This window comes from Mastomys coucha, unplaced genomic scaffold (genome assembly GCF_008632895.1).
Source record: "Mastomys coucha isolate ucsf_1 unplaced genomic scaffold, UCSF_Mcou_1 pScaffold14, whole genome shotgun sequence".
In the NCBI taxonomy this organism is placed as follows: Eukaryota; Metazoa; Chordata; class Mammalia; order Rodentia; family Muridae; genus Mastomys; species Mastomys coucha.
Window position 1 is genome coordinate 67136723 of NW_022196896.1, and position 26886 is coordinate 67163608.

General features: G+C 45.6%; 1 protein-coding gene across 2 annotated transcripts in view; it reads left to right on the forward strand.

Moving 5' to 3' along the window:
- Npas2 (neuronal PAS domain protein 2) overlaps window positions 1-26886 on the forward strand; it is a 185537-nt gene that overhangs the window by 62484 nt on the left and 96167 nt on the right. For both annotated transcript variants that reach the window (XM_031367287.1, XM_031367288.1), the window contains exon 2: window positions 14524-14580. In XM_031367287.1, the coding sequence (XP_031223147.1) occupies window positions 14549-14580 (32 nt within the window). In that variant the 5' untranslated portion in view covers window positions 14524-14548. The remainder of the gene's footprint in view (window positions 1-14523; window positions 14581-26886) is intronic.

Below are 26886 nucleotides of genomic sequence, written 5' to 3' on the forward strand. Positions count from 1 at the left end.
AACAGCATTCACAGTATATTATAGTTTACAGAAGTTACTTCTATTGCACCAAATCCAGGAAACAGTTCTCAGCAGGCCAACAATTCCCCTGAGATGTCACAAGCTTACAATTCAAATCTTTCACAGCTGATTATACCTCACCACTGACTTGCGTCCCTTCCACCCTGGGGGAAGGCACATAGGCCTGAAGCCTTTGTGCCTTTGTGGAGAGAAATGAGAGGTAGATCCGGGCAGTGGTGGCACATGCCTTTAATCCCAGCACTTGGGAGGCAGAGGCAGGCGGATTTCTGAGTTCGAGGCCAGCCTGGTCTACAGCGTGAGTTCCAGGACAGCCAGGGATATACAGAGAAATCCTGTCTCAAAAACAAAAAAAACCAAAAAAACAAAAAAACAACAAAAAAAAAAAAAAAACAAAGGGCTGACGAGATGGCTCGGCGGGTAAGAGGACTGACTGAGGACTGACTGCTCTTAGGAAGGTCCTGAGTTCAGATCCCAGCGACCACATGGTGGCTCACAACCATCTATAATGAGATCTGACACCTTCTTCTGGTGCGTCTGAAGACAGCTACAGTGAATTACGCCGGAGCAAGCGGGGCCGTCCTGAGTTCAATTCCCAGCAGTCACAGGATGGCTCACGGCCATCTTTACAGCTACAATGTACTCATGCAAATAAAATAAATAAATCTTAAAAAAGAAAAGAAAAGGAAAGGAAAGAAACGAGAGGCAGGAACACCTGCTTCAGTGGGAGCACCTTGCACTCCCCTCTTCCCGCCCTCCTCCTTAGGAGTCCTCCAAGGGCAGGAGCTTGAGAGACCTTGACCCTGATCTTACACTCTGGGTTTTCTTAACTAGCACAGCTACAAACCCATGGAGCACTTTGCATGCTGCTTGCTGTGCATAAAACCTCTCATTTATGTGTATACACTCTTTTGTCTTCCTGAGTTCAATTCCTTTCTCTTTGTCTGAATGCAACCTACATACTTTTTTTGTTTTGTTTTGTTTTGTTACCTAAAATAATGTATAATCTTCTTTTTTTGACCATGCCATATAAGAAGCTGTAAGGGCATGTAGAAACCCATCAGAGAGTAGTGTCCTTAGGAGATAAGGTCATTTGTTTTCTATAATCAAGAAGAGAGGCAGCCAGTGGAGGAGCATGCAAGCTGTGCACCCCAGCATCATGCTGTGAACCCCTCCATCGCCCTGTGCATCCCAGTGTCGTGCTGTGCTCCCCAGTATCGCACTGTGCACTCCAGCATCATGCTGTGCACCCCAGCGTCACACCATAAACCCCAGCATCATGGCTGTGCATCCTGGCGTCTCACCGTGCACCCCCAGCATTGTGCTGTGGACCCCAGTGTCGCCCTGTGCACCCTAGCATCACAGATGCTAACACTGTCTTCTTTCTTCTTGTCTCTTGGAGTCTTGGTCTTGCTGTACGATGACTCTTGTCGTTGCCCAGCATGTATTTGTAGACTTTCTGAAGGTCTCCCTTGTGATCAGGATGGTATAGGCGGCACTGCTGTTACTGGTAATCAGTCTTTCTGTGCCTTTCAAAAAGCTTGCAAACTTGGAAGCAAAGACAGTACTCTTCATAGGAAGCCAGAGTAGGGTCATTCCAACTTCGTGTTTCTAGGCAAGATAGAGTAAACAATTTAAACCACTTGAAGGAAGACTCGCAAATGGAAAACGAATAGAGTGAAGGATGAAGAATAGAGAAAACCAGCACAAATGACCATGAAACCAAATGCCAATCAACTCTGACAAGTGTTGAAAACAGTCTTCATCATGACATATGAAATAGTCAGGAGAAGGGTTTAGGAAAGGTCTAATACTTCGTACCACCAATCTGTATTAAGAAGTAATGTGCATATGGGGTGAGGGAGAGCGAACTTGACTGTGTAATAAAAAAGAAATAGCCTTATCATCTCTTGCCTTTCTATTCTTAACAAAATGAATGAATTACAATGTGTGCCTACATGATATTTCTTCCCCCAAAACAATGAGAAAAACTGGCCAGACATCAAGCATTTTGTTTACTTTCCAGTTTATTTTTCTTTCAAACATGGTTTGTGATAAATGAAATTTAGTTCATTTTTTTTATAACATCAGAAAATGTTCTGCCTGTCCTAAAGAACCTGCATGCTTCCTGTGAGCTGGGTGGCTCATCAGTCTCTGGGCTGAGAGTGTCTGCCCCGGGCAGAGATAACGGAGCGGAGCGGTACTTTGACATACAGGGCAGCTCCTCCAACTTAGGTAACTCAGCAAATGCAGCATTGTTTGAGAGAACAAAATCATTCTCTCGGTGCATTAAATGCCTGGAGTTGCAGATAGGAATGGTGTATCTTCAGTTCTAACAGCTGTTCATGCTTGACGCCTTATAACGTAGCTACTTATATTTGAAAGAGTCTTTCTTAAAATTAAAAGATAATTGTAATTCAAAACATCTCTCATTTTATATCCATTTCCTCCAAGTTTGAAAAAAAATAATCAAAAAGCAAAAACAGAAAAGAGAATGCACCTCTCCCTTGTTGCCTGGAGACCAGGTGTGTGCTACTTTGTTACTTTGCTAAGCAGACTAATTAGCAGTGAGGGATTCTGCATGGCAGAAGGCTCATTAGTGAGGGTGGGCGGGACTCGGAGCTCCCCCAGCTAGTGGCTCGGAGCCACTCACACATTCAAAGTGTGATTCAGCTCCACCAGCTCTTCAGGAAACTGCTTGCACGCCAGATGACTTCCCTGGTCTAGCAACCCTGTGACAGCAAGGTACCTTTAAAAGGAAGGACTCACTCTGCAGGCTTCCCAGTGGCTGGTGATATGACCACCGTCTTGGAAATTTAGAAATAAGGTAACTAGGGCTGGTCAGGAATTGGTTTTTAGTGCTTTTAGTAAAGCCACATGAACACCCTTGGGAATTGTTATGCCAAAAATGGCCATCCACCCTTCACTTAGCTTTACATTCCAGATGCCCCCAAGTGATTGTGTTCTTGAGTTCCACAGCCCCCAGGCAGGCAGGAGATGGAACAGAAAGAGATAGTAACTTGCCTCAAGTCACTCAGGTGGCTAGAAGCCAGGAGCAGCATTTGAACAAGGGACATTCCCAAGCCATTACCTTCTGAAGGGTGAATCCTGGCCTCCCTGTCAGTGTAGAGTCCGTTCATCATCTGCTAAATATGTTCACAAGGACAGGTCAAGGGAAGGAGTTAGAAGGCAAGGCTGGAAGGAAAGAAGGAAGGACCGACATACTGTGGCCTTTAGTTCTTTTTTAAAAAAAAAAGTCAAATAATTTTTTTTGCGTAAGATAATTTCCTTAAAGAGATTGGGAGGATATTCCCAAAGTCCTGAATATTTCTAGTTGAATGTTTCCCAAGGGATGATGGACAAGGAATCTTTATCAATGCATCTGTATGGAATGAAATTCAGGAAAAGCCATGTCCTGAATTAGAAAGGTCTCTTACAAACACGTCTGCTGCCGCTTGGCTCTGAGCTCTCTCTTGGGAGCCTCAGGCTGACTCTCATTCACCCTGTTTGCTGAGGGTGACACTCCAGCCTTCTCTGGGGGAGATAGGAATCCTAGTCTTGGTGCAGGTGTGTGCTAGAATGTTCTGGGACCACCTCCAAACACCTGTTCCTGGAAGTATGTCAGCTCACCTAGTGTGGTGGTCTGAATATGCTTGGCCCAGAGAGTAGCACTCTTGGGAGGTGTGGCCTTGTTGGAGTAGGTGTGTCGCTGTGGGCCTGGGCTTTGAGACCCTAAACCTAGCTGCCTGGAAGCCATTCTTTTCCTAGCAGCCTTCAGATGAAGATGTAGAATTCTCAGCTCCTCCTGCACCATGCCTTCCTGGATTCTGCCATGCTCCCTCCTTGATGATAATTGGCAGTCCCAATTAAATGTGGTCCTTAATAAGAGTTGCTTTGGTCATGGTGTCTGTTCACAGCAGTAAACCTTAACTAAGACACCTGGCCTCTGGTCAGTTTCCTTCACTCTCTTGTACTTTGTCCAACTTCTAGACAGAAAAGCCTGAGGGAGGCCTTTCTGTATATTTACTTGACGTACTGGGAATCCAACCCAGGGCCTTGTCAGTAGGCAAATGTCCTACACTGAGTTACAACCTCAGCCAGACCTTTTTGTCCATATACTGCAGCCCAGTGCAGCTACGGGAACAGGAGAGGGCCCTGACCCCTCCCTCATGAGGTGTCTGTTCCCTCCAGTCCTGGCAACCTTTAACAAAATCAATCCCCACCCCTGGGCAGCAGCACTTATTCCAGTGGCCTCTGGGTGGGTAGAGAGAGGATAGCAGAGGAAGCTGGAGACCTGGGAGGCAGCATGGGCTTCCCAGTAGTCCATGTAAAGTCTTACAGTAGAACCCTGTGCCCGTGAAGTGGCCAGTTTGTCTTTAGTGACAAACAGCTTTGGTGGAGCCTGCAATCTGAGCTGTTTTCCTGTAGTTTAGCTTGCCTTTTGTTTTAAAGACTTGTCTTTATTAATTTTTTAGTTATGCGTATATGTCTGTCTAAGCTAAAGGAGTGTGTGTGCATGTGGGTGTGGGGGGGTGAGGGTGGGTGTGGGTATGTATGGGTGGGTGGGTGGGTGTGGGTCCTGTGGGAATGCAGGTGCTCATAAGAAGGGGTCAGATCTCCTAATCTCCTAAGAACTCTTTCCAGGTGCTCTCCCACGGGTCCCCTGTCTGCCACCTAGAGGCCACCCCAAGCTGCTCAGGCTGGACCTGGACCAGGCCTTCCTCATGGTCCATTGCCATAGATGAGCAGGGCTGTTATGCTGACCCACTTTTGCTGTGTGTCCACAGCAAGTTAAGCCTGTCTGGCCTTGTTCAGAGGCACCAGGCAGAGTAAGTTGCCTTCTGACCAGTGCAGACAGCTGTCTCTGGGGTGTCTGAATCTGTGTGTTATGCCTGAAGGACTACCGCCTAGCACCCCAGGGTGTCTGGAACATGGATCTAGTCATGGGGCCTCCCTTACCCCACATTCAGTCTGTCTCCCAGAAAGAAGCCCTGGGTTAGGACCCATTCTTGCTGGGAACCAAAGCTGGGCTTTTCCCCAAGGCTTTAAAGACAGATTCCCACATGTGAGCTACAACCAGCGGACACCTTCCCTGAGCACTATGAACTTCAGCTGCTTGTTGAGCCTCCTAGAGGGTAGGAAATGTCCTGTCCTTGAGGGGTTGCCACAAAGTAAAAGGGTCTTGAGTGTCTAAAGCAGAGGAAAGGGAGATACAGAGGTGCAGGGCAGAGGATGCTGGGAACGCTGCTCAAAGATTGACAGCTTGTCAGTCAGAGCTTTGGGTGCTACCACATGATCTGTGTCTCCTGAACTATGGGGCTGTGTTGGTTGATGTACATCTTATCCCTCCACTACTCCACATGTGCATGCTTGCTGCTTCTATTTCTAGCCCAAATTATGTCAGGTTGCTGTTTGTGAGCCTGGAATGCCATCTCTTAGTTGTTCTGGATGGATTAGAGTCAGGATCTGATAGCTATGGTTAAATAAGCTGATACGTAAGAAAACCATAAGCCACAGCTTTAGCCAAGACTGGTCTCTCCAGCTCATACGTTCATATACATAGCCATGAGCTTTGAGAAGGGTGTCCTTGGCCCAAGACTTCTGGTTCTGAAACCTGTCAGGACCAAGAGGTGGATTTGTAAGCAAAGTACATTCAGCTCACGAATGAGGACCTGGACTGACAGGGCCATTGGCACGCATTTAGAACAACAGCATTTAAGGAATGGGGGACGGGCAGAGATAAGTAGAGCCCCAGAGCTTGCTGGCCAGTCAGCTTAGGCAGTCAGTTAGCTCCAGGATCAGTGAGAGATCCTGCCTCACAGTAATCTGGAAGGACAAGGAGGTGGTTCAGCACGAAAAACACTTGCTCACCCAAGTCTTGCAGCCTAGTTCGATCCCTGCGATCCATAATTGCCCTCCAGCTTCCATGTCCATGCTGTGATATACACTCGCTGACTTTGACCTCTGGCCTCTGCTGTGTATGTATGGTCAAGAACACTTGTACATATACACATGGAGGAGGTGGAGGGAGGAAAAAAGAAAGCTTCTGTCTGCTGTAAACCCTCACAGGGCATGCTGGACCTCTCCCCAGGCTGGCCATGCCTAGGTCCAGGCCAGGCTCAGAGCTAACGGAAGCCTAGCTACTTCACTCTTGGCTGTAAGGAAGCATAGCAAAAATGGCCTTGTTCTGTGGTCAGGAGAGAAGCAGGGCAGGCGTAGTTGGTTCCTGGCCTGGAGGCACCACTGCACTAAGCTGTCCAGGCCCTCGTAAGAAGGATCTTGTGAGGGAGCAGAGCTTGGAAGCCATCTGGATAGGACTGTAGATGCAACTTCAGTTCCTTCAGAACAGCAGGCCAAGAGGCAAGTAGTAGCTAGTCACACAAAGGGGCCCGAGATCTCCCGACACACCCTGTTTTCTCATGACCAGGACCTTTGAACAAAGTTGTGCCACCTGCCCCTTATGCACTCAGCTGACCTGTAGTTGAGCCAACTGAGGAAATACAGGGAGAGTTAACTTAATGGACACCTTTCTGAAGGAAGTACAATACATCACGGCCACGTGGAGAAAGAAAGCCGCTTGCTGCTGCTGATGTCTCAGACATTCCCCTCAGGAGCCGCCTGTAGCCTGTGAGCTCTACTCAGGCTTGGTGTTATCAGAGGCAGTGGGCAGTGTTCAGGCAGATGAGACACCCTACTTAACCTCTAAATGAAAGACATAAAGGCATGATGATGAGGAGGAGGGGGGGGAGAGGAGGAGGAGGGGGAGGAGGAGCAACCAGTGCTAACTACTGATGCTCCATCCATCCTGGTGTGTGGCATCAGATAGACCTGGACTGGAAGCCCGTGTTCCAGGTGGCCCCTCCCTGTTTCTAGTCATAGTCTGGCAGAAGAAGAGAGGATCCTCATGGTGTGTCCTCTTGACTGTGGGAGGCAAATCATAGCCACATCAGTTACTGATGAAATCATCATACCCTGGGATCCAGCAAAAGCCACCACAAGACCAGAGGAGAAGAGGTCGAAGGCATTCAAACCTAAATCCAGTTCATGCCCACACTGACTCCGCTGCCCCCGCCAGCCAGTGGTTCACGTGAAACATCCCACATCTTGGTTAAATGTTATAGGAAAGTTTGATGTTAATCCCCAAACGCCATACACCAGTGTCCAAACTAGTCTGGTTTCTTGTGCCCTCGGACATCTTGTTTCTCTTTTGCTCTCTTCGAAGCCTTAAGCCCAATTAGGATGTTGTTTCCCAGACCCAAAGGGATCTTCTAGAGCACAGCTACCTGGAGAGGGAAACATGGCCCCACGCCACATGCAGATCCTTTGGGTTTGTCTTTGGCAGTGGCTTCCAACAAAGGCTGCGTGTGACTCAGCCACAAGAGTGACTCATAAGCCTCCTGCCCCTCTTACTGATTTCACTAGGCATCCATTGTCCACACCCTGGCCACATACTATCACTCAGGATGGACCACAGTGTGGCTTGAACTCTCATAAAGGGCTGCCTAGAGGGGATCTTCCGGGATGGAGAAGTAGGTGACAAAGGCCACAGGAACCCGTGGACTGTTACAATGGTCCTTCTGCCCAGAGACTGCAGCCATTTGTAGGTTGGAAACCCTTGTCTGACCAAAGATGTCATTGTAAGTTGACTTAATAACACATTTTCTAACTTTCTCCATTCATTCCTTCATGGACTATGTCATCGTTTCCCTGAACAATGAATCACCGTGCCCTTGGAAGAAGGCAACTATAAAAGAAAAACTGGAGTCTCAAAAGGCAGAGGAAGCCTCAGCCTTGGCCTTGTAGATGCTTGTGGCAGAGTTTCTGGGAGTCACAGGAGCTTTGTGGGGATCTGATCATGGGCTCACCCTGGACTCTCTGTGAAGCCATGGGAAAAGATTTTGAGATGTGGCTTCGTGTGGTCAATGCTGGATTGGACCAGAGTTGAGATCAAATCTGTCAGCCTGGCTCTTCCCCAGTTGGGGCATGTGCCAGAACATGAGACTTCCATAATTGAAGGGAAGCTAGGGATTGTGGAGGCAGCTGCTGCCTCTCTGGTTTTTACTGCCCATTTCCTTTAGAAAAATAAACCTGCTTTTCCCCCCAGTGAATGACTCACTGGCAAACCAAAAAGCTATTGCTTGGTGAGGAACAATCACAAGGTGGAAGTAACTTCCTGTTTTCCCTAAATGAGGAGAGAGTACATCTCCAGTTCATTAGCACCTGTCCTTCAAGGCCTTCTTATAGCAGAAAAAATAATGAGAAAAAAATACTGTCCATCTCCCATGTACAAGGTACAGATGCTCACTGAAGACATGAAGCCCCCTCATCAGAGCATCCTGGCAGGACAGAATGTACATTCACCATTCACGAGAGACAAGCCCAGCCAGTGGGGAGAGGGGTGTGCTTAGTGTCCCCTGTTTTGATTTCAACTTGTTCTTGTTTTCCGTGTTTTGTTTTTCCTCCTTCCTTTTAACAAACTAGATTCACCATGTTTTGTTGGTATGGTAGGGAAGAGAATTGGGATTTTCCAGTTAACTTGGGACCTGTAATTCAAACCACTTCTCAGCCAGTTTGAAAACATCATGGTTTTGTTTTGTGAAAACATCAGCCTTACGACACAATAGGCTTGTGGCAGTCATTTCACAGAATGCTCATGATGGCACAGAGCGATCCACTGGGCCTATAAAAACGGTACAGAATGTTCAAAATGGCTCTAGTGGTAATTTAACACGGGTGCACACTGCTTGGCCCTCAGTCTGTTTTAGTAGATAAAGTTTTATTGGAACACAGCCACATACCTAATGTATATGTGGTTAATGCCTGGCTGTGCATGGCAGTGAGTGTTGAGCAGTCAGTCACACAAAGACTATAGAGTTTGCTCCTAAACTATTTACCAGCTACCAACCCCAACTTTAATTTAAAAAAAAAAAAATACTGTTCCCATGGCTTCGTTTTAAAGGACTTATAAGGATTTCTTTTGTTTTAATAAATAAGATCACAGGCCTGTGACTTGGACAGGATTACAGGCTAATAAGAAAAATCTTTGATCACAAAAAGTTGGAGGAATTCTTCCTACTCTGGGTCACAAGGGAATAAGATGTGTTTTGACTGTAAATAAAGTTCATAAACTTGTTTGTGAGATTCTCAGAGAATTGTAGGTTTATAGCTGGGAAGAACAGGTTAAGCCCAAAGGTCATATATGTTTCAGCCATAAGCATGGCTTATTGTTCTTTTAATTTCTTTACCTGAGCATATTCTAATAGAAGAAAAGACACATTCTTTGTGTTGGGCAGTCTTTACAGAAAATTCTTTTCACTAATCTGGAACTCTTGGTGCTCAGAATGTGGGAGACTTCATGTATTACCAGGATCTCGATCATCTCTACTAGGCTGCTGGTCCTTGTAAATCTCTATTGTAATGAGTTGGATGGGACATACACAGTAGTTAATGCACACACAGGGTCTATTACACAGTGCAGAGAGACACTCAGGGTGAGAGAGTGGCCAGTGAGGAAACTCTCTAACAGGAATACAGACAATAGCCAGAGACCAATGTTTTGTCCTAATTTTAGACGGGCTTTATTCTTATCCTTAAGAATCTCAACAATTGTAGGAGGCAGCAGGATCACACAGCCCACAGAGTCAGCTGAACACGGCTCATAGGGGCTCACAGAGACTGAACCGATCATTGGGGACCCTGCATAGGTCTGAACTAGGTCCTCTGCATGTGTGTGATGGTTGTGTAGCTTGGTGTTTTTGTGGGACTTATAAAGTGGGGGGCAGGGTGTCTCTCGCTCTTTGCCTGCTCTTGGGACCCCTTTCCTTCTACTGGATTGCCTCCTCTAGTCTTGATACGAGGGTTTGTGCCTGCTCTTACTGTTCGGATGATGTCCTTGGGAGGACTGATCTTTTCTGAAGGAAAATGAAGGAGGGGTAGATCTGGGAGAGAAGGCTTGGAGGGGACTTGGAGGAGGGAAGGAAAGAGAGACCATAGTCAGGATGAGAGAAGAATGAAGACATAAATAAGTCACAAAACAAAACAAACACACACTCAGCTGTCCTCCTCATCTTGGGCACCAAGAAACTCATGTCTGCTCTTGGTCTGCCATCAATAAAAAGAACTTAAAACAAAACAAGCAAACAAACAAAAGAATCCAGAGAAAGAAAGCTGTCCACGGTATTTGATTTGGATTAACTCTTAAGGGAGGTACACTGGTATCTGTTCTTTACCAGTAAGCCACAGGCTAATTAGTAATCTCATGACCCTCTGAGCAGTCCAGACTCTCATGAGCTCACCCAGGGCCTGAGGTACATTGAGGAACCATTCTTTTGATCAGTAATCAGAGCCCTGTGCCTTGGTCCCCGGTTCTATCTAACTAGCGACCTGATTCAAAGACTCCACATCTCCTTAATTTTCCTCGTGTCTTACCTACCTCATTTCCACATACATTGCAGTTGGTCTCATCTGGAGACCCAGCCATCAACTGCTAGCCCCAAGCAGACCCTGTCACCTGTCTGCCTCACTGTGTGCTCCCAAGGCAAATATGTATAGCATCAGAAAACGGTCACCCTCCCTCCTTTACCAGTCCCCAATGACTCAGAGCCAAAGCTCCAATCAACTGGGTAATAAATAAGTGGCTGAAAGAAAGAATGTTCCAGAGTCCTCTGGGTGGAAGTCTCACCTGGGTCCTATAAAATGTTATTTGGAGCCTCACTGTGTACAACATGTCCTCTGTCCTTGTTTATTGCATCCCCACCTTTCACTCCTTCCCAGCCTCATAACAGCCTGTGGTATGCCCCTGCTATCATTAATAGAGGCTCCCCTGCGTGTGTGTGTGTGTGTGTGTGTGTGTGTGTGTGTGTACACACACACACACACACACACACACACACACACCATTGATAGATGAAGGTGATAATCCTTCTCCCAAGGACCCCCTCACCCACGGCATCACCTCCCACTGCTAACCCTCTAAGCTCATTACTGATACTGGGAGAAGTAGTGACCGGAGTTTTAATGGTTTGTTTGTGCCAGGGACTATGCTGGGGTTTCTTGTGGATTTGCTAATCTCACTTACAAAGCACAGAAAGGGAGGCCCTTCTGCCACCTCCATTTCACAGATGGAAAACTGGGGCTGAGGCTTCTTCGCACGTGCTGTGCGTGAGATCATATTAGCAGAGGCAGAGCCGGGGTTCCAGCTGGACAGCTGACTGCCTTTCCCTGAGATGTAGGACAGAACCCGCCACTTGCTGCTGCTCTGACATTAACCATTTTAGATTCCACATATGACTGAGCTCAAATGCTCTTCTTTCTGAGTCTGGCTTATTCCACTTAAGATCATGTCTTTCCCAGTCCTCAAAGAGAACAAATAGCTGATTGGCAGGTATTTGGAAGACTGTTGAATGTCACTGATCACTAGAGAAACATGGTCTGAAAGTATGAGATAGCCCCTTAACCCTTCAATCCAGGTAAGACCGTGGTCAAAAACCAAAAGAGGGCAAGTGCTGAAGCAGATGTTGGGGAAAGAAGGCTTTGTACCAACACAGGAAGCAGTATGGATCTTCCTCAAAAAGTTAGAATGGGAAGTACCCAGGCATCTAGCAAGCCTACCCCTAAGCATAAGTTCAGGGGAATTGATGTCAATGTGTTGAAGTTAAAAGTAAGTTCATTGGGCTCATTGAGTAAATGGCTCTTGTTACCAAATCTGACAACCTATATTCTATCCCAAGGCTCACATGGTAGAAGGAGAGAACCAACTCCTGAAATTTGTCTTCTGACTTCCACATGTGCACTGTGGTGCACACACACACACACACACACACACACACACACACACACACACACGGTGGAAGGAGCGGAGACTGGGACTAAAAGCAATTAAAAACAAGGTAATAAGTACTGTAGCCTTATTATTAAGGCACTCATCCACAGGATGAGTCATAGTGACAGCACAATGTAAGAGGAGGCCACTTGACCTCTGTATCTTCCTCTCCAAGTACACATGAGTGAATGTATGCAGTTGACATGAGCACGGCCATAGTGTGTGCAGTTGACATGAGCATGGCCATAGTGTGTGCAGTTGACATGAGCATGGACATAGTGTGTGCAGTTGACATGAGCATGGACATAGTGTGTGCAGTTGACATGTGCATGGGCAGAGTGTGTGCAGTTGACATGTGCATGGGCAGAGTGTGTACAGTTGACAAGAGTATGACCATTAGTTTTCAGAGTTGACATGAGCACGGCCATAGTGTGTGCAGTTGACATGAGCACGGCCATAGTGTGTGCAGTTGACATGAGCACGGCCATAGTGTGTGCAGTTGACATGAGCACAGCCATAGTGTGTGCAGTTGACATGAGCATGGACATAGTGTGTGCAGTTGACATGTGCATGGGCAGAGTGTATACAGTTGACAAGAGTATGACCATTAGTTTTCAGCGTTAGTTTTGAGGATTGGAGTTCTGCTGATGGATGGTGGAGGTGGTTGCACTGCAGTTCACTCACAAATACTCACAATGCCATGATTCACTGTGTGTACTTCACTGCAGTTTTTATAGTAAGAAAGTAATATGTAGGAGAGGCATGGGACATGACAGAGATAACAAAGCCTTGGGAACAGGAGGCCCACTGGGATTCCTGGGCAGATGTTGCATTTTAATGGAAGCAGTTGGTTGGCCAGGCTTCACCACCCAGAGGACTGGTAGGAGGGATTTGGGAGGAAGAGGTGGGAGAAAAAAAAATGAGCACAAGTCAGTGTGACTTTGTGGATTCAAGTGGCTATAAACTCAGAAAAAGAACAGCTGTTAGTCACCATTGGATGCCTAATTTGTGGTGCATCATGCAGTTAGAATCTAGTATCCTAGGTGTCCCATCCCTCCCATAGATACAGGAGTTCCATAGATACAGCTTAGTGGACCTTCAATCATACCCTGGACATTCCGCACTGCCATTGCCCTTGGCAGGACAGAACCCAAGTAGCACATCACTGAATGAATTTCCCCCAGTATCTTTCACCATCAAGTGCTGAGCAGATTCTATCTGCAGATTGTAGAATGCACGCACGTGCAGGCATGAAGCATGTGTTAATATGATGCAAACCCCAGATGAGAAATGGAGTCCCCCATAGGGCTACCCTAAATCCACCCGAAAAGGCCATGGGAATAAGCCGCCATTGCTGCAGAGTTTCTTGCCTCTGCTCTGGATCAGGTATGTGCTTGTGCATGTAGGCAAGCAAGATCACAAGACGAAAACCACCTCAGTAAAAATTTCATGTAAAACTTCAAAGACACAGAGTAGTTGCTGGTACATTTGCCAAGTATGGAGTTTAGATGTCTGGTGAGGAACACAAGATGAGGGTGAGGCTGGGGTGAGCTAGGCCCTGGGGACTTGGGGAATAGAATATGTGAACATTCCTGGACTGGTGTGGAATCTTCTACATTCATGAGCTTTAAGGAAGGACTATGAATCACACTTCTGTGGGGCTGAGTCCTCCTGGTCATGCATTAGGTAGGGGGTTTATATCTCGGGATGGACAAAGTCAAGTGCAGCATCCCTAGGACATCATGAACATCCAGCAAGAGCAGCTTTCTAGTGTCCAGTTTGAGATGGAAACACTGTTTCATTGAGAAGGGACCCTGGGACAATTCTCAACATGTGACCAGGAGCTACCTAGATCTGGTTTTGAAAAATAATAATTGTTTGCTTTAAAAAAACAAAGACTAATTCTCCAAGACTACAATGAATTTTTCAAGAAGCTATTTCAACATCACTCTGATAATACCAAATACATTCACTTTTAAACTCACAGGCATCTGTCAATGTGGTCCAATACAAAAGTCATAAAAATACCTGAGACACTATGAGGTGTGTGTTACGTATGTACACGTGTGGGTTGGTGTTTGTGCCTATTAGGCACATATGGAAGACAGAGGTTGATATAGCTTTCCTATATTGTTATCCACCTTCCTGCCACCATAAGGCCCCTCATTGAACCTGGAGCTTAGTGTTTCAGCTAGACTGGCTATCCAGAGAGTCCCTAGGGTCCACTTCCTTGTGTTCCCCAGTGTTGGGGTTTAGAGACACATTAACATGCTCACAAATACTAAATACCGAACTCAGATCCTCATGCTTGCCTAACAAACACTTGAGCCATCTCCTCAGTGCAATCCTAAGAGTTTATGGCAATTTCATTTGGTTGTGTGGTTCCAAAGCAGGTTGTTCCAATAGTGTGCTACCCTGTCAGGTTAGGCATGCCTGTACCTGACCCCTAATGGCATGAACGCTTGAATCAAAGCATGTCTGTTTAAACTCACATGGACAAGAACACTTTGGAACCCTCAGTACGTTTTGGGCACACAGCAGAGTGCTGTGGCCTGTAAGGTCAAGAATCACTGGGTTAAAGTGTATATATTAGATAAGACTAAAGTAGTAACAACCATCAGGACCTGTAAGAAAGATCTAGAAGCAGACTGTAATCATCAGATCCTTTTTTCTGTTCTATTTAGCAGGCCAAACTGCGTAGAAACTCTAATGGACGAAGATGAGAAGGATAGAGCAAAGAGGTAAGTGGGAACTGTCCCCACCTCACGGTGTGCATGAGACACTTATACACTATTAAACTCAACATGGCAAGCAGCTGTGGGATGCAACTACACTCTCTCCCTTAAACATTTCACGATGGCTTTAAGATTTGCTCCTCACCAGTGAAGTTGTCATTGTGTGAGATTTGGCAAGAAGTCAGTGTTTTTAGTGTGCCTATGGGTTATCCTGTTGACCATGGTCTCCATCCAGAGGCCTCCAGTTTCTGCTTTTACAGGGCAGGTGCTGCTCAGTGAGGCAGACTGATGGGAGCCTCACTTGAACAAGCCTGTGTTCAAGCCCTGGTGGTGATGTCAGGGTGCTGCCTGACTGTGAAGAGCAAGAGCATTCTCACTAGCCCACTATTACTCTGTCCACATTCAGTTGTTACTGAGTGGGCAGTGGCTGAACACCGTTTTGACATTAGCTTAGTTTCTTCATCTTCGAAGTAGCTGTGTTGTGACTCCTTGTACGGTGGTTGAACAGTCAGGATTTACTAGCCTGGTAAATCATTATGTTGAAGCACCTACAACCCTACCTATGTTTACTCCTTTATGGGTATTCACTGAATACCTACTGTGTTCAAGGTAGTCAAGAAGTTGGGGTCGAAGGTCAAAAGTGGTCATCAGTGTGGCACAACCCACCCAAGTGTGTAATTGCCATGAGAAACTTGGTGAACGGAGAAAACGAGAGTAAGTGAAGTCAGTTCCCGCCGGAATGCACAAGTGATGAGCGATAGGGCTCACTGCAGATCATGGGGGTGCAAGGGACAAAGCAGCAGTAGAGAGAAGCATGAAATGCTAGTCAGGGGAATGGTCATTACAGGCCCACAGACAAGCCCTTCCCCTCCGATCTCATGCGGATCTTTTCTACACTCTATGGGACAATACTCTGTACTCTACTGTAGACCACCTCATGTACCTGTAGAGCTAAAGGACATGTGTACTTCCCTCCATAGAACTTGGTGATTGACTTGCAAACAGTTGAGATCCCCAGAGATCGCCCCTTGTGGTGCCTCAAGAGCAACTGTCCCCTCAGGAGAAAGCCACGAGAGACACCAGTCCACAGCCACTCACCAAGTTGCTCAGTCTGAATCTACAAGAATGAGGGAGTCTGGACTGTTTTAACCTCTCCTTGTATTTATATTTGCAAAAGGTCAGTGTGTTGGCTGGCAGCTTAGATGTGGTCAGAGTGAGGAGTAGGACGTGGCAGGCCAGGCATCGCTTTTGAACATAGTCTATGTGTTCTGAGGCAGTTAGGACTCTAGGAAGCACCTAAATCTCACACACATGAGGTTATTTTACATTTATCTCCACTCTCCCATATGTACAAGCATCTGCAAAAACAGTCAACAGAGAGGCCCGGAACTCTTGAGCTTATTCTGAAGCAGCAAGTTCTGGGTCCTTCACCTGACCCTGGGAATCTCAGCCTCCCCTGGAAATGCTTCGCAACCGTAGGTCATAAGCTATAAGGTTTGCAAAGTCTGTTGGTGTCCCTCAAACAAGTAAATGAACGAACCTGACTGTAATGACAGTTCTGGAATTTTGGGTTCTTTTTAAAGACACAGACATATTATAGGAATGTGTTTTTGTCTTGATCCCAGGTGTGGGGCTGCGGGGCTGCTCCACAGCAGCTGATTGTAATTTGCCTTATGATCCGGCAGAGGCTTGGTCTGCCACCTGGAAATAGTTTCTGCAAGGGTGTGACTTCTGGGAACTTTTCAGGGGGTAGATAAATGCTAGGGGTCTGATAGGCCAGGTGGGTGGTTGCTGGTTGTCAAGGGGTGTTGGTTGTGGTTTGTTAGCAGTCGTGCTTGAAGAAGAAATTAGATTCAGGGATCTCTCTCTCTCTCTCTCTCTCTCTCTCTCTCTCTCTCTCTCTCTCTCTCTCTCTCTCTCTCTGATCTTTGTTTCTCTTCTATTTAGTGGTTGAGTGGGGAGGGGACTATAAGGTGGGAAAAAGAAGAACCTACCAGTTAGTGGAGACCAGCTATACTCAACCAGACCGGCCGTGCATACTCTTGCATATTCTTGCCTTCTCTCATGGGCTTCTCTCGCAGACAGGCTGGGTTCCAGCTATTCCTCTAGAGGTTTTTGCTGTTTGGGCTCCTGTAGGGAGAACTAGATAGTGGGTAGTGGGTAGAGATAGAGCATGTGTGTGTCTGTGTGTGTGTGTGTGTGTGTGTGTGTGTGTGTGTGTGTATTGTTAGGCCACTAAACCACTTTTAACCTCAGGTTCATCTACTGTGAAATGGGGTGACAAGAGTCACGGCTTCCTTCTGAGACGGTCACAGGCATTCAGTGTGTATGCACAGCTCAGCATCCATGTGAGACAGCTAAGGTATATAGGCCCCTTAGCACACCTGAGCACTTGACCCACGGGTCCTCTCCCATTCTCCTGGAATCCCTGTATAGGAATTACTGTTCCTAATTACAGTAGAGAAACCCTAGGACCTGGGATTTTGCAGTCCACCAGTAGCCGCAGGGATCAAATCTCAATACACCTGACCTCCTTCCACACTCGAGTAGAAGCTGCTCCCTTCACTTTGCTTTGTGTTCAAGGGGCAGGGCAGTAAGTGTTGGCCATTGCTTTTGCTTAAAGAACCCGAGCATCTACAGCTTTTCTGCATCATGCAACTGTTTTGCTTCACATGTTGCTAATGAACAGTGGATGTCCCCCTCACCCTCTGTCCTGGGGTTGAAGAAATACATGCTCTCCTCTTTCACTTGACTAGGAAGTTGCTTCCGTAAGTCCAGGCATTTATTTGAGATGAGAGGAGGGGGCGAGGCTATGGCTTTGCTGTACCTTATTCAAGAAAATCAAGAATGTCCGGAAAGATTAGCTGGTTCAGGGTTCTCAGTAGAGGGATTGCCGGATCTGAAATGTGAGCTGAACTCTTGTTTATTCTTTGATCCTTAGTCCTTAGTCTCAGCATGGTTTGGGCAAACAGAAGTCATTCAAACTGGGCAAGCAAGAAATCTGGCCCTTCCACTACACTGAGGTAGCCATGCGTGAGGGAAAGGGTTAGCCATTCCCAGGTGTATTGCTTCTTCTTAGTTCCCGGGTAGAAGAGAAGGATGTGGCCCAATGACTAGGACCATGTAGTGGTTTGAACAGGTGTGGGCCCCATAGACTCACATGTTTCAATGTTTGGCCCAGAGAGCGGCACTGTCAGGAGGTGTGGCCTTGTTAGAGGAAGTGTGTCACTGTCGGAGTGGGCTTTGAGACCCTCCTCCTAGCTGCTTGGCAGACAGTCTTCTAGTTGCCTTTGGAACGACATGTAGAACTCAGCTTCTTCTCTAGCATCATGCCTCCTCACACTGCCATGTTTCTCACCTTCACGGCAATTGACTGAACCTCTGAAGCCGTGAGCCAGCCCCAATTAAATGATTCCCTTGATAAGAGTTGCTTTGGTCGTGGAGTCTGTTCATAGCAGTAAAACCCAAACTAAGACAGACCTTCTCGTTTTCGTTAACTGAGTTATACAGTAAGCAACTGAATGCTGGGGAAGAAGGCACACAGCACTATTCTCCCTTCAAAGGGCACATGATGGGAAGCAATCGTGGAAACAGTCATAAAGAAGAAACTAGAGCCCACAGTCAGTGAGGCGAAGCCAGGAGAGCAACCGGATGTGGGCGCTCTGCCTTCTCGACAACTGCTTTTGCACGGGCTGATCTTGTTTCATTTACATGGTTTCTTTGGCCATAATCAACATAGGTCTGAATGGAAAGTCTCACAGGCAGAAAGCTGTAGCCAGCATGGAAGACTCTGAGCCCACAAGCTTGCAGAGTACCACGCCTACCGGCATCGGGCAGAACGCAAGGGCCCATCCCTGAGCTCTGGGCTGTGGCTGCAGTTGGATCTCGGATGCTAATTTTGCTGTGATTTCCTATCCTAGGCTTTGGACTTGGTTTTATGGATATGATCATATGTTCCACTGTGGGGTAAAAATGACAGTTAGCCATTGTTGAGGCTTCCTCTGTGTGTTTGGATGGTGATTACGGCAGAGGCAGCAGCAGCAGGCATCGCAAGAACAGGGCGGTAACAGGACTCGGGATTCATTAATATTACCCTGTAATTTCCAGATGAGTGATTCTGTCCTCAAAACAAAGGGGAAAGTGGAGCTGTGCTTGCAGGCAGAATACTAATTCTTCCCGTGGCCCAGTAACAGCAGAGTGGGAAAGGGGGCTCCCTCCTCTGGGGTCTTTCATCTCCTACCTTGCTGGGTTCTGTTCTTTTGACTAAAGAGGACTGTCATCAGAAATGTGTGCCTGTAAAGTTTGGAAACCTGGGGCTGCCTTGGCTCAGGGAAACCCAGAATCTCTCTGGGGCATCTGAGGTAAAGAATAATTTATTTAAAAGCAAGCTCAGTGAACTCAAGTTAAGTGGCCAGAAGTCCACCTTCTTGAACAGAGCATCTTTCTTTGGGCAGGGCCATCCATTCCCTTCAGGATTTTAGTGACAAGCTGCTAAGGAGCACACCCAAGTTAAATGAGGCCTGTGTGTGTGTTAACTAAGAGTCACTATGAAATTAGGCCAGCTTCCCATTGGGACCCAGACGATATTTCTGAAAATGGTAGTTAAGAAGAAAGATGTCCCTGTACCATCTCAGGAGGGGAGAAATGGCCCCGAGGCCACTCCAGATTGCCAGCCAAACCTGCAGAGAAGTCACAGTGAATTCTCAAACTTTGCCTCAGTTGGCAGTGACCTGACCCATCTTGCCCCACATGGAATTGTCTGCCCTAAAACCTAGCTGGCATCTTCTTCCACAAACTGCTTAAGCCTATGAGCTACAGCCTGAGTTACAAAATGCAGTGTGTCAAGTCACAGCGCCCAGGGCAGCAAATCATGGGAACCACATTGACCTTCAGTGGACCTTTCTTTGTGTTTGAGTTACCCAAAATGTGTTTGGGGGAGTAATCTCTACAAATGTTCCCCCAAACAAGTTTAGACTATGCCGTTAAAGATGCTAAGACATCATCTAGCAAGCAAGAGTTGGTCATTTACCTACAATTTTGCCATTAAATCTTAATCTAGGAAAAAAATACAGCAAAAACAAAATGAGCTGTTCTGACCATGTTCTTTCCCATTTCCATAAATAACTCTGAATAGAAGGCCCTTGGACCCACATTGTCTTATGCAGCAGATACATTGACTTAATTGCAACCCTCTGTATACAGGAAGGCTAGAAAAGCAGCATTTGAAAAAAAAATCAAAGTATTTAAAGATCACTTATAATGCCACTACTTAGATGGCTGCCCTTAAATTTTATTTATGTATGTGTACATAGTCGTGTGTGTATGCATACATAGGTACACATGTGTATGCATATCTAGGTACACATGTGTATGCATACCTAGGTACACATGTGTATGCTTGCATACGGAGGCCAGAGGTTAGCAATGGATGTCTTCTTGTAGTTCTCCATCTTACTTTGTGAGGCAGGGTCTCTCACTGAACCTAGAGCTTAGATCAAGTCCCAGACATCCTCCTGTCTCTCCCTCCGAGCCCTGGGTTCACTGATGTTCACTGCCTTTTATGTAGGTACTGGGGATCCAGACCCAAGTCCTTTTGTTGCTCTAGCAATCTTACCCACTAAACCAAACCCCAGCAAGCCCCAGATGGCCATGTTTAACATTTGAGTACATTTACCATCAAGTCTTCCCTAGTATTTGATCTAGTTTTAGTAGGACTGTTCATAAGGTTTTTGTTAATATTGGTGAACATGTTCAGTGCATTCTTCCAAAAAGCTCATCTTTCATGGACAGGACAGTATTAATGTGGGGGATGTTTCAAATTTATTTCATGCTTGTGAATATCGCATGTCCAGTTCCATCTTTGGGTGTTGCCTGTGAATACCTAATTGATATCTTTCAATTTAAAAAAACAAAAAACAAAAAACAAAAACAAAACAAAAAAGCAAGCAAAATAATTTATTCTCCTTCTGCAGCTGTAATCCACACCTGCGCGTGTGATTTCAGGGTCTGTGGAGCCTAGAAAAGAGAGTTGAGTCTATTTCCAAAATGCTTTCTATACAGATTTAATTTGCTCAGCTTACAGAACTTGTACCTGGGAGGACCTCTTCTTGTAACAGGAAGCTGTTAGGCAGGTAAAATGTGGCAGAATATCCCAATATAGACAGAACTTAAAGGATAAGTGTGTTGATATCCACTAAGGAATGGAAGAGGGAAGGAAGGAGAGAAAGGGGGACAGGGAAGGAGGAGGGGGGAGAGAGACATATCTTAGAATAGTTTACTAAGAAGGTACACAAATTTTAATTGTCCCTGAGTCTTCCATCTGTCTACTTTGCTGTTCTGGCCCATCTGCATTGCCTGTTGTGTATGCCTAAGGTCCCTTTTGTCTGTCAGTATAAGTCTGGGTTGCCCATCCTTAACACACGACTTTGTGCTGTATTCACTGAACAGTACATAAAGCATAGAACAGGAGATGAATGAGGACTTGCTCTTCAGAAGGCCTCAGAAGGCTTTTACAAGGAGAGAAGTTACTTTACTAATCCCAACTGACCCAGAATTACTCTCAAAACTACAAACAGACGTTACCAACCTAGATCCACATGTTGTCCCCAACATTTATGGGACATTTGTTTAAAGTTGCTTCTAGCCTGTTGGCTGAATTAAGCAGATCATTACCACAACAGACAGTGGCACATATAAATTATTCTGGATCAGGGGCATGGAAGAGTACCTAAGTTAAGATTAAAGCTATGCATTAGCTTAGGTTGTAAAGGCTGATTGCATAGAAAATCCAAGGCACGGTAAGGTTGATTATATTGCTCTCTTACAGGCAAGTCACACTTAAATAGGCTGAGTACACAGTAGGCTAACAGGTTGAGTACATTGTCTTGGATGATCTCAGGGCATATTATTAACTCACTTGTGAGGTCTGCAAAAGTTTAGTCTCTTGGAAGGTATCCAAGATATTAAGACACATCGACGCATCTATATTTTAGAAATTAACTATTCATGCTGTTTGCTTTTTTCTTTTTGAGGACAGATCTCATGTAGCACAGGTTGGCTTCCTCAAACTCATTATGTAGCCAAGGATGACTCTGAACTCCTTATCCTCCAGCTACCACCTCCCAATGGTCAGATCAAAAGTGTGTGCCACCACACCCTGCTTAGTATTAACTATTCTTAATACATTCTCCCATACAAGGACCCCAACATGAAAAGGGTTAAAGCAATGCCACCTACCTCACAGGGTCAAAACCTAACCTGGATGAGGTTATACATCCAGCAAACTGATGTGTTCATAGATGTTTTATCATGGCTGCTTATTAGTGATGTATTGTAAACATTAGCTCAAACCAAATTGTCACAGAAATGCCATGGAAAGACAGGAATGCTTGGCTTATTTCCCCATCTCTTAGTGCAAAAGCCACCAGAAATGTGTTTCCTAAGGGTCTCCCATAACTACTGACAAAGTAACCCCTTCAAGAAGGCCTTCAAAGTCCCCAATGCCAGGCTCACCAATTCTTTGATCCCTTCCCACCCTTTGATTCCCATGGGTCTTTTATAGACTCTCTTTATAAAAATGTGTTGAGGATTCTGGATTCTGGTTAGGCGTAGTCAGTTCTTCCCAGGGATCCATCACATCCATCACATTGAACATGGCTGTAGACCTAGTCAAATGGGTGGGCCAGATCTTTAAGGTCTACAAAAAGCAATTAACATGCCAGATCGAGGAGGCATCTCTTTTGGAAGCCCTAGCATTAGGCTCAGTTTTGTTTGCCATCCAGGTTTTCCTGTCCTAGATTCAGTGTGGACCCAGACCCAGAAGTGAGGTTCCAAGGACAGAGAGGCTTTCTAACACAGCAGGGTCTCCTGATGCTCGGATGCAGTGAAGTGATACCTGAGCTTTCCTGTTCTCATCCCATTTCTCCCCACCATTAAAGCAATTGTCTGCTGTGGCAGCCGCAGTAGTAGCAGGAGCTATGGGGATGCACGGGGTGCTGACAAACAGGAGCCTCTTCTCCAGTCAGAGGAGCTGTTGAAACCTGATGGTTTTCTCACCCTCTCTGTTTCCATACTGCTTGGCCCCAAATACAGATGTCAGCATAGGAGGTATAAGGCAGGGAAGAATAAACAAGGAGCCAACTTTTTAAACAAAAGAATGAAAGGGGGAATACTGGGAACCGAAGTACTGGGCAGAGCTCTTGGGAGGAGGAAAATGACTCTAAATCTGGCTGTGAGTTTCTGAGCTTGTTGTTCCCCAAGCTTGATAGCACCCCATAGACTCTCATAGCATAGCTTTAGGATAGACCTATACCTAGAATCCAAGACTACTAATCCCATGGGACTGATCTGGAAAAGCAGTGTAGTGTCCTCACCAGAAACCACAGAAGATTCTAGACGTGGCACAGTATTTTTTTAAGTGTCAAAGGAAAACTGTTAATCCTAAATGCTACATCCAATGAAAATGTCATTCAGGGATGACACTAAGAGAAGATGACATCCAAGAAAGGAGACCAGGCTGTCAGGAGACCCACTAAAGAAGAGCTGCTAAGGTGTCACCAAGAGGAAGGAAATAATATCAGACAGAGACAAGTATGGGGGATAAAGGATGGAAATGGCAGCTTACTGGAGAGAATGATGTCTGACGCGTTAAAGCAGCATGATCTCCAAGCTTATCGGTGCTTAGTATCTCTGTATGCAGAGCACTTAAGAAGATACACTGTAGATACATTGTAAACCGAGAAAGCAATAAAGAGAAACACACAGAGTAAACTTTCACATGCACTAAACAGGTGCTGAAAAGATAAGTTCCTATTGTACAATCCCTAGAATTTTTGCTACACATGTTACAGAGAAATATGAAGGAATGTTAGATGAATATATAATTCAAAAGAAGATAGAAAAGGCAAGCAGGGACAACAACCAAAAAGAAAGAGTGAACAAACAGAAAACAGATTGTAGAATGATATATTAAACCCAAGCATGGATATCTTAAACCCCACCCACCCACCCACCCACACACACACACACACACACACACACACACAGAGAGGAGAGAGGGAGGTGGGGAGAGAAGCAAGCACACACACATGCGCACAGGCACACAAATACATTCAAATATAAAGTATCTAAATGTGACACAGATTGTCATAATGTGGTTTGTAGATGTTATTTCTAATTAGGTGTATGTGTCTGTGTTGTGTGTGTGCACAGAGTGCACATGCTGGTGGAGGTCAGAGGCATCAGATCCTCTGGCGCTGGAGTTACAGGCATTTGTGAGCTGCCTGAATACATGGGCACTGAGGCCCAAACTCACTCTGCCATACCTGATACACACTCTGAACCAGTGACCCATCTCTCCAGGTCCACTTTATTATTATTATTATTATTATTATTATTATTATTATTATTATTATTATTTTATTATTACATTTTATATAGTCTTTGATAATTTCATACTATGTGTATACTTTTGCTCATATCCTGCCCTAATCTTCAATTCTTCCTCACCCCTTCCCCATGTCCCCCTCCTACTTCATGCCCTCTTATTATTTTTATAACCCATTGAGTCCAGATAATGTTACCCATGTACGCACACATGCGGGTCCATTTGCTGAAGCATTGGTCAGCCTCCCAGCGATCATACTTGTCTTAATTAGAGTTTCTATTGCCACGGTGAAACACCATCTCCAAAGAGCAATTTGAGGAAGAGAAGATTTATTAGGGCTTACACTTCTATATAGCTATTCATCATTGGAAGAAGTCAGGACAAGAACTCAAATGAAGACATGGAGGGGCACTGCTGACTGGCTTGCTCAGCCTGCTTTCTTATGGAACCTGGGACCACCAGCCCAGATGGCCCCACCCACAATGGCCTGGGCTTCCCCCATTGATCACTAACTAAGAAAATACCCTACTGGCTTGCCTACAATCCCGTCTTCTGGAAGCATCTCTTTATTGAGGTTCGTTCCTTCCAGATGACTTGTGTCGAGTGGACATAAAACTCTCCAGCACAATATCCCCAAAGAAAACTAACTCTCTTTACCTAGTAGTCCTCAATTACTAAGAGCTCCTCACTGAGGATTTGAGGCTCGTGTGCCTCTTCCCCATCGACGCTAGGGAGTACCTATGGCTGTGCTTCCTCGGACTCTCCCAACCTTTCTCCCTCCGCTTCTGCAATGTCTCCTGAGCCTTGGCACAAGTGCTGTGATACAGATGTTCCATCTGTGCCTGATCGCTCCCCAGACACCCGTTCTCTGCACGTCGACCTGCTGTGGATCTTCATATTAACCACCCACCCCACAAAGACACTTCTCCAAGGACAGACAGAAAGCTGCAGAAATCTATGAGTATAAACGATAACATTTTTAGAAGACAGCTTGATACAGTGTCCATTTAACAAAAGCAAGGCAAAGAGATCACCCCTGTAAGAACAAGGAGGTCACCCCTGGAGCCTGTGACCAGCCCTGGGGTTCTGGTCAGATTTTCAGTACCAGGCATAAGTTTCCTTCTGTGGAGTGATTGGTTACTCTGATAATATTTATGACATGGCTGTACCCATAGGCATGTCTTGCCAGGTTAGATGTAATTGTAGCTCTGAGAGTTCACAGCTCTGTAAGACCATGGCTAGTTTTTCTTCAGTCTTGGTACAATGAACTCTAGTCAGCAGGGAGAAAGCTTCCAGGTCAATACCAGCTTGATTTCTCCAAGTCCCATGTCCAAAGCATGTGACATCTTCAGTACTTGGGTCTTGCCATCAAGCAGAATGGTAAAAAAATAAAATAAAAAACTTAACAAACAAACAAACAAACAAACAAACAAATTCATGCTGTCATATGACACTTAACGAAAACCTGATCCTATAAGTAGGTTGGGCCGGGCGGTGGTGGGTGAACACCTTTAATCCCAGCACTTGGGAGGCAGAGGCATAATTTAAAAAAAAAAAAAGCCAAAGTGATATCAAAGCATATGTTAGCACACAAAACATTACCAGGAAGATGCTGTTACATAGAGGTAAAAGATCAAATCGCCAAGAAAAGATATCAATTCTATTGAAATCGTACAGTGTGTGTCTATACACACTGAAAAGCAAGAGCTTCCAAGCCTGGGCAGCACAACCTAAGGAACCAATGGGAGACTTCCTTGTGCTGTTCTCAGTCACGAGCCAGTGAGCTGAGATGCGTGGAGATGCTAAGCTGATTGACATTTCTAGTACACCTCACCCAGCAGCAGCATCGGAACCCGATTTTCAAGTACCTATTGAACCCATACCAAAAGAGACCAAATGTTGCTTCATAAAACAAGTGTAGAGAAATCCAAATGAAGCAAAATTAAATTAGAAACAGAAAATTTTTTTTTCAGGAAAGATAATCTCTGGAGCTTAGAAATTAAAAAACAAACTCCCAAGGAACCCACGGATCAAAAAGGAAGTCACAAGGAGTATTGGAGACCGTGTTGACTGAATGAAATGGTAAATGCATTCCAGGGGCTGTGTGCTGCAGCTGCTGAGCACCCAGAGAGAACCCTGCAGCATTAGATGTCCACGTTAGAAAAAAAAGGTGGAAGCACGTCCTAACTCCCACCATAACAGTGGGGCCTGGAAAGATGGCTCATCCGTTAAGACGCTAGCTCAAATTCATATTCAGACAGACAGGTGTACACACACACACACACACACACACACACACACACACACAGAGAATCAAGGCCAGGAGGTGGCTCAGTTAGTAAAGTGCCTACTGTACTAACATGAGGACTTGAGTTCAGAATTCTGCCCCTAGCACCCATGTAAAAGCCAGGTATCCATCACTAGGGATCAGGGGCCAAAATAGGTGGCTCCCTACATCTCACTGGCCAGCCAGCCTGTCTGAACCAATAAGCTCACAGGTTAGCAAGAGGCTTTGTCTCAAAAGATAAGGAAGAGAGCAATTAAGGAAGATTCCTGGTGTTGATTTCTGTCCTGCGCACCCAGAGAGCAGAGAAATAGAAGAACAAAATAAATTCAGAGAATAAACACAGTCAGCCACGGTGGCCCATGCTTTCAATCACAGCATCAGGAAGGGAAAGGAAAGCAGACCTCTGTGAGTTCAAGTCCAACCTTATCACAAAGTGAGTTCTAGGCCTTCCAGGTATATATAGTAAGTCCTTATCTTTAAAGAGAAGAATAACATAAATCGACAACATTGAAAAATAAAACAGATAAACAAGAAGACAGAAAAGTTGGCTAAGCAGAGAGGAGATGTTTTTTTGGAAAGAATCAAGCAAATTGGCATTGAGATTGAGATATGAGTCGTTAGTAATGAGAACAAAAGAAGA